The sequence below is a fragment of the Balaenoptera physalus genome, assembly GCF_965194825.1.
Source record: "Balaenoptera physalus genome assembly, chromosome: 2".
Lineage (NCBI taxonomy): Eukaryota > Metazoa > Chordata > Mammalia > Artiodactyla > Balaenopteridae > Balaenoptera > Balaenoptera physalus.
The window spans coordinates 26,171,977-26,186,880 of record NC_138883.1 but is presented as its reverse complement, the minus strand read 5'-3'; the positions used below and the strand labels follow the sequence as shown (position 1 = coordinate 26,186,880).

At 50.8% G+C, this 14,904-nt stretch overlaps 1 protein-coding gene across 1 annotated transcript in view; it reads left to right on the top strand.

Annotated features, from left to right (window-relative positions):
- LRRC74A (leucine rich repeat containing 74A) overlaps positions 1-13,859 on the top strand; it is a gene marked incomplete at its 5' end in the record, with an annotated part of 38,075 nt that extends 24,216 nt beyond the window's left edge. The window contains 3 exon segments of the mRNA XM_082451963.1: positions 1,249-1,395; positions 5,566-5,673; positions 6,577-13,859. Of these exon segments, the coding sequence (XP_082308089.1) occupies positions 1,249-1,395; positions 5,566-5,673; positions 6,577-6,732 (411 nt within the window). The 3' untranslated portion in view covers positions 6,733-13,859.
- Positions 13,860-14,904: the final 1,045 nt, after the last annotated feature.

Here is a 14,904-nt window from a genome sequence, read left to right as displayed (position 1 = left end):
AAGTCCTTTTCCATTTGCTTAATGCCACACTAATGTGATGTTTTATTAAGATTTTAATACCTTACAATTCTATCAGTGATGATATTTTGCATTTGAAACCCAAGCTTTTTGGAACTGAATAATAAGTAAAATTTGCCACCGATTTTAAAACATTACAAAAACATACCTGCTTTTCTTTTCACTTCGTTCCCTCGCCCCTTCCTCCCTGCCCCAGCCTCCTCCCTGTGCTCATGGTTCTTCCTCTTCAGAGGCCCTCTCCACCTTCATCCTACAGCTCTGACCTGCACCCCGTGAAGCTGCCTCTGAATCTCAACCACACGTCCCCAGTTCGTTAGCATTTGGCTCCTTCCCCCGCCCCCCGCAGTGCAGGTTGGAAGGTATGAACCCCAGCACTGCCTGTCTGAGGAAATGTTAGAAATGGTGCTGTTTAGGCCCCAAGACGACATATAAACCCATGAGCTGGGATCTCACTGCCACTCCACAAGCCTTCCAGAACAAATAGGTCTGAATTGGCCTTTTCCTTCCCTTTTGTCCACGATGCTGCCATAACTCTAAGTGGTGTTGGAATCCTTTCATTGTAGATGCTTCTAGAAATTTCTCTAGAATATCTCTAAAGGGGAGGGAGTAAGTCTTCAGCCCTTAAGCATGGATTTAATTCTTTGAAATGCCAAAAGATACTGAGAACCACATCTGAGGAATGAAGCAGGTTAATCACACTGAGGGAGGCCAGGTTTGATCAAACACCATTTCACAGACCACATGTTCTCCTGCGGCCTCCAACCCGGCTCAGAGGCCACTTCCACAGGGGGCGTTCCCAGTGCGTTTTGAGCCGTGACGGGATGGTTGGAATGAGGGGTGCTGTCTGCCACGGCACCTGCTCTGAAGACCAACACTGGTGTAGGAATGGGCTTTTCAGGGCCTTTGTTTGGGGACCAATCTCGTAACCCCACAGCTGTGTCTCATCTGTCACACACAGACACAAATGCTCACCTTCTGAGAGCGGAGTGAGTTGACAGTATGTGACAGGCCACCAGCACCCAACTAGGACATCTGATCAAAATCACATGGGAAACTTACAAGTCAAACCACAAGCTCTAAAAAAGGTGAACCGTCCCAGTCTCGGAGCAGTACCGCAGAACTAACTAGAAAAGACAACACACTGACCTTGCTTGGGAGAGTCCGCTGGTCTGGGAGATGGCACAATGGCAGTGCCCTCCCCCTGACGGGTCCCCTCTCTCCCCGCTTCAGAATGTGCTGGTGTCAGAGCAGTTTGTGAAAATATTGGATGGCGTGTGTGCTGTCCACCCCCAGCTGGACGTGATGTACAAAGCAGTGCAAGGCCTCTCTAACAAGAAAAACCTCTTCACGTGGACGAGCCCTGTGAAACTGATCCAGGTGAGCCCTGCTTTCCTCTAAGAGCCCCCAGGGACCCCTGGAAAGAGCTGACCTTTGGCTCAGCTTCCTAGAGTTTCTCCTCCCCCAGAGCGTCTGCACAGTCCTCGCTGACAAGGAACATCTCAGCTGTGGAATATTCCTTTTGGCTCCCAGAGGAAGGACTGAGAACTGGCTGAAGTGGGAGGGCCTTGGAATAGGATGGTTTCTACCAGCCAGGCTCCTCCATTGCAACCAAAGACAAGTGACTGAAGTGCTCTGTACTTCAGTCTCTTCATCTGTAAAATGGGCATGATAATAGTACCCACCCCAGCAGGGCTGCTGTGAAGATTAAATTCTATACTACACATGACTTAGAACAATGCTTGGCAGGTAATAAGCACACAATTCATGCAGGCTCTTTCCAATAGCTGGTAAGGATGCCAAGACGTCCTGACCCTCTGCTCAGGATGGCTATTTGGTGGCTTCAGCTAACAAGGAACCCTCAAGTGTTTTATACCTAATGGTCACCTTGCCCCTGGTTCAAGTCTTAGATTGTGTCTGGCAGTCACAGGAGGCAGATGTAACAGTGGAAATAAAAACTCAGAGAATGTTAGAGCTGGAGGGGATGTTATAGCTCCTCTGGTCGGACAGCCTCACAGAGCAGTGACTGCCCAGGCCTGGTGTTTCTACCGCCAGCTCTCACCTGCTGCTGGGTGCAGGGCCATTACCACCTGAGGCAGCAGGAGCTGGGAAGGTGCCCTGTAAACACATTTCTTCATGGTGTGTGCCACTGGGGCTGCTTCCTGCCCCTGGATGGTCTGCTCTGTGCCTTAGTTTCCAGAACCAAAGAGGAGAGCTCTTGCATGAAAATTATCATTGTATGAAAAGTTCTAGAAGGCAAAGTAGTATCAAGTATCTTTATATCTTTTCAAGTAAGATGATGTCGGGTGGAACTGAGGGGAAACCTGTTTTGCAAGAAGAGCGGGAATGGAGTTATCCGATGCAAAGTGGGGGCTTGCTCCTTGTTTTAAAACAGTGTAGAAAAGGGACCCCAGAGGAGAGCCTCAACCATACATACAATGTAAACCACAGTCCTTCCGCTCGGGGGCCCGACAATCGGGTTGGGAAGATGGGACAGATACAGTCATTTCTGATAGAAAGTGTCATATGATAAATAATAAACAAGTGACAAAGGTAGCAAATACAATCCAAACTAGAGGTCACCGCAGGCGAACAGAAAAGGATGCTTCCTGGCAGAGGTGGGGCTGGGCAAGGGCCTTGACAAGCGGAAAAGATGCAGGTGAGCAACAGAGAGAGGGAGGGAAGAGGATGCCAACCAGCAAAGGAGCAGAGTGGGAGTCGCTCGCAGTATGTCTGGGGGGTGGGAACCGGACCGCGTGGCTCTGGCCTCACAGGGAAGCCTGGGAGTCAAGGCTGCAAGGAGAGGCTAGAGCTGGATGCAGCAGTCCTCAGATTTTAGGCTCAGAGGGAGGTCTGAGTCCACAGGGAGCAGGGAGCCGGTGCGAGTTGTTGAGCAGAGGGTGTTATGTAAATGCAGCAGGACCGAGGGGTAATTTTTCTGGCAACGGGGAGGGAAATGAACTGAGGGGGTAAATATGAGACTGGGAAAACCAATGAGGACACTATTGTAGTATTCCAGATATAGAACAGTAACTTGGCTGAAAATGACAGTGAGAGTGGAGGTACAGATGTAGGAGATGTCTTTACGGAGCATCTCCAGGACTTGGTGAGTGGTTGTGTGTGTGTATGTGTGTGTGTGTGTGTGTGTGTGTGTGTGTGTGTGTGTGTGTGTGTGTTGGGAGAAGGGAGGTCTGTGGGGAGAGGAGAGAGCCAAAGATAACTCCCAATTTTTAAGCCCAGTGGACTAAAAGAACGATGGTAACATTGCCAGCAGTAGGGAAGTCCTGCAGGGAAAAGGGACCGCCCCCTGGCCCCGCCTCCCGCTCTGGCCTCATCCCTCCCATACTCCCCGGCTCCTCTACATTTCAGCCCCACTGGATTTCTCCCCATTCCTTTTTTTTTTTTTTAACTTATTTATTTATTTATTTTTGGCTGCGTTGGGTATTGTTGCTGCTCACGGGCTTTCTCTAGTTGCGGCGAGCGGGAGCTACTCTCCATTGAGGTGCGCGGGCTTCTCATTGCAGTGGCTTCTCTTTTTGCGGAGCACGGGCTCTAGGCGCGCGGGCTTTAGTAGTTGTGGTACGTGGGCTCAGTAGTTGTGGTTCGTGGGCTCTAGAGTGCAGGCTCAGTAGTTGTGGCACACGGGCTTAGTTGCTCAGCGGCATGTGGGATCTTCCCGGACCAGGGCTCGAACCCGTGTCTCCTGCATCGGTAGGCAGATTCTTAACCACTGTGGCACCAGGGAAGTCCCTCCCCATTCCTTTTTGCATCAGTTCTCTCTTAACATTAACTCTGAGTCCCTCTGCCTAAACACCCTTCCTTTGTGTCTCACTCACTCCTCCTCACTCTCTAGGTCTGCACCGGAGTGTCACGTCCTCGGGCAACCCTTCTCAGGTTTCCTGGTCAAGAGTATATGCCCTTGCCACACGCTCCTGCAGCCCTCTGCTTCACCCTTTCACCGCAAGACTCTGAACTCCTCCAGGGCAGGAGCTACGTTGGGTCTTATCAAAAGCACCTACCAAAGTAACGGGCCCTTATGCCCATCAAGGCTCTTAGTTGCTGACCACAGAATCCACTCTGCTAGGTTAAGCGAAGAGGGATCTATTACCAGCGATAGACCCCAGAGACATTAGGAGGGCTGAAGAAAGACTCTATGCTTAGATTCCAGAAATGGCTCTCCAGACACCCCAACTGGCTCGCCACGATGGCTGCTGCCTCTGCCTAGGTCAGGAAGCCGCCCAATCAGGAATCGCCCGCTGAATCGGGAGGCCACCCCCATGGCTGCCGGCAGCCTGCTCTCTCCAGATCACATGGGTCACACATACGCATCACCCAAGGGCTTGGCGAAACCCATCCCATTCTGACCCGTAGCTTCAAGGGGGCTTGGGGAATGCTGGTTTTTAGTTTTCCAGCCTCTGTGTTATAGAGAGGCGGGCTGTGAAGGAAGCGGAGTGGGTGTTGAGAGCCCGCCCGTGGTATCTGCCGCAGCACTCAGTAACAGATTGCAGAATTCAGCTGACTGAGGTTTGCTTTAGACATGTAGGATTGAGGTGTCGGTGGGGTTCAGCATGGACTTGCGAGCAGCTGCTGGGGACGCAGAACTGGAAACGTAGGTGGGATTCACCCCGGGGTGGGCTGGTGTAGGCAGCGCACACCAGAGAGGGAAGTGTGGGGAGAGGAGGGCAGGGACCAGGGACTGATCCCCAAGGAATTCCTCTGTGAGCAGGGTGTCTGCAGAAATATCTATCGAGAAAGCTGGGCCTTGCCTATGGCCTTTAGAGAGTCGGAGGGGAAAAGAAACAAAAAGATACTAAAAAAGGACCCAAAAGAATATTTTAATGGTATTGGAAAGTTCACAATATATTAATACAGTGCATTTTATAAAATAGTATGTTTTAGTAGATAGATAGATAGGTAGATAGATAGACAGGTAGATGAAAAAATATACATCAAGGTGTTACCTCTGGATGGTGGGATTGGATTTATGGGTTATTTTTAATTTTCTTCTTTCTATTAATCTAAACTTTCCTTAAAATGTGAGTAGGTAATATCTTTGAATTGAAAACAGTGAAATATTATTTTTAAATACTCTAACACAGTACGTCTCCATATAAGTATTTGTAGAAAACGAGAATTCTGTGAACACCAGGAGCCTGTCCTGCCTGTCCCACTACCTGGCTGAGGTTTGGTCTTTTGGTCTCTGAGTTAACAACAGGCCACCCATGTACATAGAGCACCATCTTTGCTAGTCTTAGCAGGACAACTTCAAAACTAAATAATACATGTAAACATGATCACCACCCTATTCCCTCCAAACTGTGGGAGCTCAGCAGTGTCGACTCCAATCCTTCCACCTGTGGAACGTCGAATGGCAGGAGAGCCTGCTCAGTGTCGGTGGGGCAGACACACAGAAGCATCGTGGCGTGTGGTTCTGCCGGACCTCAGACCTTGGTCTGGGCAGGCAGGGGTGGGAAGCAGGGGTGGGGGGCGGGGGTTGGGGGGAGTTGGTATAGATATTACAAGGCTCCTGGTGTCTCCTCCTTCTCTCAGAGCTATGCAGACCAACACAAAATCTCGGTCCTGGACTTCTTCAGGAGCTTGAACCCTAGTGGAGAGACGACGATGCCTGTGGGCGAGTTCCGGAAAGCTATGATACAGGTGTGTGGATTCCTAGTGGACGCAGGCACTATGTGTGCACGCGCAGAGGTGTGTGTGTGAGAGAGAGACAGACAGGACACGGCATGAGCACCTCAAAGAGCTTCTTGGGATTGGCTGTGAGAAGCCAACTTATCCACTGCTTTCTCTAGACCCAGAGGGACACCTAAGGCCTCCTTCCACTGCCTGCTGAAGTCATTCTCTGTACTGCACGCCTGGGTGCCACTGGTGACCCAAGATGCTGCCTGAAGACACACATTCTTCATCTTCTAGGTCTTTCTCCCATTGCATGTGGCTACTGGGCAGATTTTAAAAGGGAGTGGGAGAAGAGACCACATCCCGAAACCTCAGTATTTCGCCTTTGGCCCTATCATCTTGCCTGAAATCCCACACCTTCACATGTGGGATATGATGGAGGTGCTGAGGGCCCCCTGAAATGCAAGCATGAAGAGGTCTGTCACCACGGCAGCCCTAGGAAGGACAGGTCCTGCAAGAATAGGACTTCATGGGGGCCCAGGTGGGGGGATAAGACCCTCGGTGACCCGTGGTGAAGAGGGCCGGCCAGACTCGGTAGCAGGGAGGTAAGGATGAACTTCCCATGCTGCAAAGTCGCCGCCTCCTCCAGTTGGATCCCCATCTCCTTCACCCCTATTGCTCCCCAGAGAAAAGAGAGGCTCTGGAGTCTGGGCAGCGACCCACGGACATGGGCGGGGACGCTTCTTCCTGCCCTGCGTGGTGTGGGTTCAGTTTCTTCTGAACCGAGGAAACTGTTGCCAGCTGTGGTCCCAAGGGCAGTGAGGCATTGTGGGGTGTGTGTGTGTGTGTGTGTGTGTGTGTGTGAGACGGGAGAGGTCTGGGGGGAGCAGAGAGCTCCATTGACCTTGCACGTTCTCTCTGCTTCCTCAGCAGAACAAGGTCCCCGTAAACCGGTACCAAGTCAGGGAGCTGATAAAGATGCTGGGTGAGAAGACAGATATGGTGGACTTCAGGTCAGCCCGGCCCCGCTGTCCGGCCCTATCTGGGCCTCCCTTCTGCCCTGGGCAGGCCTCCGGTTCCCTCTAAGGCACCCTGGCTCCTGGGGCCGCCCTGGAGCAGATAGGAGGTGACACAAGGAGCAAATGGATAGGCCCTGGTGTGGTGAGAGGGGCAGTTGGGGGCGTGTACAGGTATCACAGTGGCCCAAAGAGGAGGTATCACTGGGGAGAAGGGGGCGTCACACAGACAGACAAGAGGACAGAGGATGGCAAGTACCAAGCCTGAAGTGTGGGCCAGCATGGTGCACTGAGGAACTGCAGGTCTTTCAACGCTGCTGGAGTTTAGGCAACCAGGCAGGTTGTGACTTAGGCTGAACTCCTTGAAGAGATCAGAAAGGACCGTGATAATGGTCCTAACAGCAGCCAACATCCATGAGCCCTTACCACGTGCCAAGTACCCCGCCAGTCACCAGACAGGTGCCTGAATTCTCACAGCACCCAACGGGCACTAGTATCACGCCCATGCTGTGAATAATGAAACGGAGCTTTAGAGAAGGAAAGCACAGAACCAAGTGCTTGTGGCCAGAAAGGGGCAGCTGTGGCCTTAGCACCCCTGTCTGCGTGGTCCCAGGACCCACTCCTCCTCGCCAAGGCTGCAGGACCCTGCTGGTGTGCAGGTTGGTCCATAAGGCCCTGCGGCTTGGTGTCTCATGGAATCCCTAAGGAGTCTGTCAGAGGAGGCCCCCATCTGGTCCTGCCCCACAGCCTTCTCCCAATACCTCCGTCCTTGCCCCCATCAGCATCTCTCGTGTGTGGAGAAGCCACCGCACAGACTGACCCAGCTGCAACCCTGCTCTAGCTAGTAAGGGTGCGGCCGTGCGCAGAGCTCTCAGTCTCCAAGTGTTGAGAATGGGGTGATAACCACAGCACCTGAGAGAGTTTCATAAGAATCAAGTGGAGACAATGCACATAAGGGGCTGGCACATGATGCTGTCATTCAGGAGCGACACCATCATCCAGCAAGCACCCCCGACACCCGCAGGGTGGCTCAGGCTTGCACACCACCCCAGGCCCCCCTACTCTGTGCCTGTGTCCTGGACCTCCCCGCCTGCCCTCCCTGAAGTACGGCCTCCTGTTCCTTGGGATGCTGGTGGGAAAGAGCACAAGGCAGAGGTCAGGAGACCGGGTCCAGGTCCAGCAACCCTCCAGCTTTACAGATGAGGTCACATGGCCATGGAGAGGCAGAACTGGGGTCTCAGGACCCAAGTGGGGAGCTCTTGTGGGCACCTCAAGTTCCCCTCAGGTCACACGCTGCAGCTCTGTTGGTTCCAATTGAAGAGCAGAGTCGTCATTTTTACTGTTGCATGATTTTTTCATTGTCATTTTTTGGTACAAATAATATCTACTTGTAAAAATTCTAAATCCACCAAAGTATACTAGGGAGAAAGTGGAAGACCTCTTTTACCTGCCCCCACAGTCCCTGCTGCCTCCCAGAGGGCGCTCGTGAACAATTTCAGGTGCACGTTTCCATAGCTTTTCCCACGTACTTGCAATCAAGTGTGTGTGTGTGTGTGTGTGTGTGTGTGTGTGTGTGAGTGTGTGTTCTCTAAGTGTTAAAAACAGGGACTCTGGGACCAGGCCACCTGAGTTCCAATCCCAGCTCCACTCCTGTGGAACCTTGGGCAATTTACCCAACCTCCTTGTGCCTCAGTTTACCCATCTATATATGGGGCTAATAACAGTACCTATGGTGCTGGGAGCTTTTAAGGATTAAATGAGTTAATGCCTATGAAGCACTTAGAACACTACCTGGCAGGTGGTAGGCTCAGAGTACACGTGTTTTACTATTATATCATTTTACCCTCATACACACACACACACGCACACACACACACACACACACACAGCTTCTTATTTATCATAAATAGAATCATACTGTCACGTTCCTCTGCACTTGCTTTGCCTTACAATGTGTCTTGGTGAACTGTCCATGTTGGTATGTTTAGATCTATCTCAGTCTTTTTAACTGCTACATGGTATTTCATAGTGCAGAAAGAAGTCTCATAGTGCAGAAAGAGACTCTCATTTTATGGACATTTAAGTTATTGCCAATGTTTTGCTACTACAAATAATAATCAGTCACCAACATTCTTTTGTGTGTCATGTTTGCACACGTGTGTTTCTCTAACATGGGCTGGGTGGCTCAGACCCAGAATGAGCGTGTGCACATTCTAAACTTAAATCTGCTACCAAAACCCTGACGACAGCGTAAACCCATCCCCATCCCTGTGCCAGGCCGAACCTCACCACGTTCAACACTCTGCCGAGATGAGAGATGGGTTTACAGATGGTCTCACTTGGACTCGAGCCTGTCCAAACACTCTTGTCGATCAGCCACGAGGCTACGCTGGTGCTCAGCATTATCCCCTTACCTTTCAAACCAGTTTCTTGAAAATGACGAAGCCATAGCAACACATCTGGTCTGGAAAGAAGTCTCAGTGACAGAGAACTCCTGGCACGTTGGCTGCTGGCTGGGACGAGGCGGAGAGCTGGCTGAAACCTCGGCGGAAAGACACCAAGGCTGTGAGCGAGGCAATAAAGTCTAGCTTGGGTCTCCGGGCTGCTGGTGACATGCCCTTCCCCCAGGGAGCATCCTCCTGTTTTAGGGGGCACATCCTTGGTGGCCTCGTTAAGAGCCAAAAGAACAAATTGGGAGAGCGTGGGGTTGCTGGGTGGCGGAAGAGAGCAGTGGGGAGAAGGTCAGTGCACAAAAGCAGTCATCACAGTGCTCGTAAACTGTGTCAAGGGGAGATTGCTGAGATTCGGGAGGCAGTGGCAGAGGGAACAGATGCTCAGGAAATGAGGACAGGGGCCTTTAGAAGCAAATGCCAGGGGGTCACGTGGAGAGAGCCCAGGGCAAGAGACAGAGAGAACTGGCATCTAGCCGTGGCCCGGCATGAGCTGGCCACCTGAACTTGGAGCCTCATGGTTCCACCTGAAAAGTGGGACAGCTGAAAAAAGGGATCCCCATCTGTTCTAGGGATCTGCCATTCTGCATTTCTTTGTAAAATTCCTTGGAAAACTGGGGAGGCATGAGGAGCTTAGCAAAAGATGAGAAGGTTTAGCCAAGAACAGCATATACTGAGCAGGTGGGGGGAATGGGTACCTTCAAGGATTTTGATTAACCTCACCAGTCATCCTTGGGATGGACAAGGGCAGGAACTGTCTCGTGCGCCTCCTTTGCACCTGCACAGTGCCTGCTCATAGTAAGTGCTCAATAAAAAATACCTGTGAAATGAAAAACCTCATTCACTTGGCAATTGTTTTGGGCAAGTGGTGGAAAGCTGAGAGAGTTTGGGGGTGCCCAAGAACCCACACTTTGGAACACCAGTGAAGTGCTGGAATGGCATCTGGGAATCAAGGCACCAGCCCTCAGGTTGCACTTTGTTTCTTCATCGAGGGTGGAGGTGATGCTAAGACTTCTCACTCCTGGCAGAATCATTATTTGAAATAATCTGTGTCCCCCTCCCCACAGCATATTTCCCCTCCCTTCCCTTATTCAAAGTCTTAGCTTGAAGTTGAATTTTCATTGGACGGTTGTATGGACTCAGTCAAAATTAGGATGATGAAAAGAAAATAAAGAAATGCAATAAAGAGTTTGTGAGCTGAAACTCACGTCCACCCTACTCATCAGGGTATGTAGATGTCTTTGCTCTGACTCCCCAGATAAATCAAATCCCCTTGAAGTCAGGGAGCCTGTCTTTTAAGTTTATTATAATCTATAAAATTCTCCATCAGGTCCATGCTCGTAACTGAGCATTCAATAATTACTGGTGTCTGGGTGGAACCCTGAAGATTATCAGGCTATGAAGTATCAAAATTTGTTATGGACTATAGATTAGGGATCAATAAAAACAGCAAGTTTTCTCAAGTTGCTTTTATTCATCTTTAATAGAAAAGAGAAAAAGCAGCACATTTTCTCATCAAATGTTATTTTTTGTTTGGGTAGCTTTGGGGGAATGATGGAGATATGGGGAAGCCACCATCCCCGACCCTCCAGGCCTCCCCTTGACACTTGCCACCCCCCATCACGTAGGCCCAGCCAAAACCCTGCCTATCTGCGGGTTGCCCTGGAACTTGCCCAACTGTGGAGTAGTTACTACTTATGGCCACTAGGTGTCACGTCAGCTCCAAAATCCGCCTGAAGGTTGTGCTCCCATCAGACTGCTTTGCAGTCCTTCCTATGCAATTTCCCTGATCTCCCAAACTTCTGCCCCCACGGAGCCTGACATGAAATCAGAGCCCCAAAGGGTCTAGCAGCCTGACACCTGGGAAGACCTGTCCAAGGCTTGGTGTCCTCATTAGGAATCAAAATTATTCACAGCTACCTCGCACTCTTGTTGTGAGGAAGAAAATCCGGTGCTTAGCACAAGCTCCATAAACATTCAGTCCCCTCCCTCAGCCAGCCCACCCTGGGGCTGGGCAAGACTACAGAGGAGGCCTGCTCCATCGGGTGAGGGTACTGCACAAGGAACACGCCCACTGACAATGGGCTGAGTCGTGCTTTATCAGCTTGCCATGTCAGGAGGCTGCAGGCAGGAGGACCCCAGCAGGAGCTGAAGACCAAGGCGGAGGGAGAGGGGCCTTGCAGGAGTAGGAGAGGCTGTCAGGTCAAAGATGGCCCAGAGGTGCTGGCCCAAAAGCCCAGCACCAAAGGGGGTCAGCTGCAGTGCAGGGGAATGGTACCCTGGGCATGCCCTCCTTCCATGCCCAGCTCAGTTTGGTTTTGTGCACTAACTCTTTGTTTTGTTTTAATTTTTATTGGAGTTTAGTTGATTTACAGTATTGTGTTAGTTTCAGGTGTACAGCAAAGTGAATCTGTTACATATATACATATACATCTCCACATATACATATATCCACTCTTTTTTAGATTCTTTTCCCATACAGATCATTACAGAGTACTGAGTAGAGTTCCCTGTGCTATATAGTAGGTCCTTATGAGTTACCTGTTTTATACATAGTAGTGTGTATATGTCAATCCCAATCTCCCAATTTATCCCTCTCCCCTCCCTTTCTCCCCTGGTTTTCTACATCTGTGAGTCTACTTCTGTTTTGTAAGTAAGTTCATTTGTACCATTTTTTTAAGATTCCACATACAAGTGATATCATATGTTATTTGTTTTTCTTTGTCTGACTTACTTCACTTAGTATGACAATCTCTAGATCCATGCATGTTGCTGCAAATGGCAATATTTTATTCTTTTTTATGGCTGAGTAATATTCCATTGTGTATATATATACCACTTCTTCTTTATCCACTCCTCTGTCAGTGGATATTTAGGTTGCTTCCATGTCTTGGCTATTGTAAACAGTGCTGCAATGAACATTGGGGTGCATGTATCTTTTCGAATTATGGTTTTCTCCTGATATATGTGCACTAACTCTATGCATCCTCACAGGGACCCTATGCAGTGAGGTTTGTAATCATCCCCATTTTACAGCTGGGGAAATGCAGGCATGGAGAAGTAAAGCATCTCGCCCAAAGTCTTCTGCTAGTAAGCAGCAAGGCTGAGATGCAGACCCAGGCAATATGACCCTGGTTCCCTGAGGTCTTAACCACTGTGCTCCCCTGCCCCTCTGTGGCTTCTGCACAGCTTTGTATCTACAGGGAGAAGTTTAAATGCACTTTCTCTGTTTACATCCTTTCTGTAACAAACAGAAAAATAGCTCAATTGATAAGCAAGCATGAGCTCCAGGCCAGGCTGGACTGGCCAGTGGGGAGGGAAGCGAAGGCAGAGATGGTGATGCTCTATGTGACTGAATTCTCAAGGTCAGGTTGGTGCGCCCTCCCTGCCCCCTATGTTGCTCAGAAATTGAGCCAGGGGAGGTAGGATGGGAGATGAGAAGGAAGAGTGTGGAATATCTCTGTGTGCCAGAACCATAAAGTGGTTAAGCATGCAAATCCTGTCATGCGACAGTTGTCGGTTTGAATTCTGTCTGGCTTCACCAATGATCAGCTCTGTGACCTTGAGCTAGTCACTCAACCTCCCTGAATCTCAGTTTCCTTATCTGTATATATTGATGATAATGGTACCCCTGCCCCCGCAGAGTTGCATGTGAAACACTGAGCCCCAGGCCTGGCACACAGTAAGTGCTTAATGTAAGCATGACCTCATGACAGCAGAGTTCCTCTCCTATGAGGGAGAAGTGCGGGGAGATTGAGGTCCAGGAGGGTGTTAGGGGCCAAACTGAGCAGCCATCTTTGAAACACCCAACTACTGGGTCTTTGAAACACCGTGGGAGGCGTTCCAACCTTGGGCTTTGGCCTAAAACTGGCATGAAATTGAAAGAATTTGCCCAGAATCTTAAAAATCGGAGGGAGGTGGGAGGGCCAGGGACCAGCAGCACTGTGTAGGCAATGCAGGGGATGCAGTGGACATCTGGCCTTTTTCTTGACTCCTGAGGTCTGAATCCCCTTCCTGGACTGGGAGTGCCCCAGCTTACAGGTCCTGAGAGGGGCAGCTGGGACTTGCAGCTGGGACGTAGGCTCATTGCCTACACCAGACACGCAGTCTCTGGGCTCGGTTCAGGAGCCAGCCTCCAAAGAAGCAAGGACCACGGAGAACTTCCTCCAGCAGCTGTGGCTTTGCAGCTGGATGGAGTCCCTGAGCAGTGACGGCGGTGACGCTGGTGGGCGTGGTTCTGGGTGCCAGGCCTGCGGGTCATCAGTGCACGCTGCAGCCTCTGGTATGTGGCTGCAGTGGCAGCTGCAGTGTCCTCAGGGAACCAGGCTGCCTTGCCAAGCAGGGGGCTTGGGATTGGTTTCGCTTGGTTTGGTTCTAAACAAAAGAAAACAATGATTGGCAAGGCAAGCCTGTGTCCTAAACACTGGCTGCCAACCAGTGGCCTTGAACTAGAGGAAAGGAACAGCTCTCCTCCAGGAAGCAGACATCCTGGAGGGGAAGGGAAACCGAGGGTGGTGTGGGATGGAGGGGGCTTCTCTGGGGCTCAGCGGGGCCTTTTAAGAAGGGACAGTGGTGTGACCCCTGGAGGGGCTGCTGTGTTGTTTTGCCACCTCTTAGGGGGTCTGTGGATGAGCTGGGGTGGGGCTGACTTGTTTCTGTATGCCCAGGATGAATGAGACTAGCCCTTGTGCGTGCGTCCACGTGCTACCATATAATCAAGAGCATGACAGGTCTTTTTCCCAGTTCCTGGCATGTGCCTCAAAACCCTCGGGATTTCCTGAGTGACAGGAGTGTCTTCGTGATGCTAACGAGGTGACCCAGGGTGGGCCCCTACCTAGATAGCTTCCTGGAAACACTAACCATATGAGCAGATGTTGGGACTTTCAGCCAATAGAAGGACAGGGAGCTGGAGATTGAGTTCACTCACTAGCCAGTGTTCAATCAGTCATGCCTGTGTAATGAAAAGTAATGAAACCCCAGTGATAACGCTGGACACCAGGGCCCAGGGGAGCTTCCTGAGAGGTGACTTGCCTCGACTCCACAGGGAGAGGGCACAGAAGCTCTGCCTCCCTCCCAGATCTTGCCCTGCATGTCTCTTCATGTGACTGCTCCTGAGTCATAACCTTTATAATAAAACTGCCAGCATCAGTATAGCACTTTCAGTGAGTTCTGTGAGTCATTGCAGTGAATTACCAAACCTGAGGAGTTTGATGGGAACCCCCTGCTTTGTAGCTGGCTAGTCAGAAGTGCAGGTGTCCTGGGGGAACCCCACTTGTAGCTGGCAGCAAAGTGGGAGTAGTCTGTGGGGGACCGAGCCCTTAACCTGTGGAGTCTGATGCTGACTCCGGGAGGTTAGTGTCAGAATGGGCACTGCAGCCGACCCCAGGTCGTGTTACCCCAGGTGCAGTGGAAATGGAACGCGTGTACACAAAAGCATGCTCACATTTGAATTACAGGACACGGTGTGTGTACTTGAATGTGTCCATGCCCAACAGCAGGGGCTTGCCTGCGTACTAACCCCCAGACCCGCCTGCTTTCTTGCCAGAATCCTAACAGTGGGGTTTCAATGCAGCCACTCCTGGCGTGTACCGCTCTCCCGGCTGTACCTCGATTTTTCCAGCAGAGGGCGCTCCAACCCCACAAGTCCTCTGACTACGTACAGCGGCTTCAGCTCTAAGAAAATAGGACTCCAAACTGGCTCAGGGAAATCAAATTCTTATTAGGTACCTGAAAAAGGCAGCAATGCAGCTGGCTTCAGCGACACCAGGGGATCCCGGGCCAGAACCCTCAAT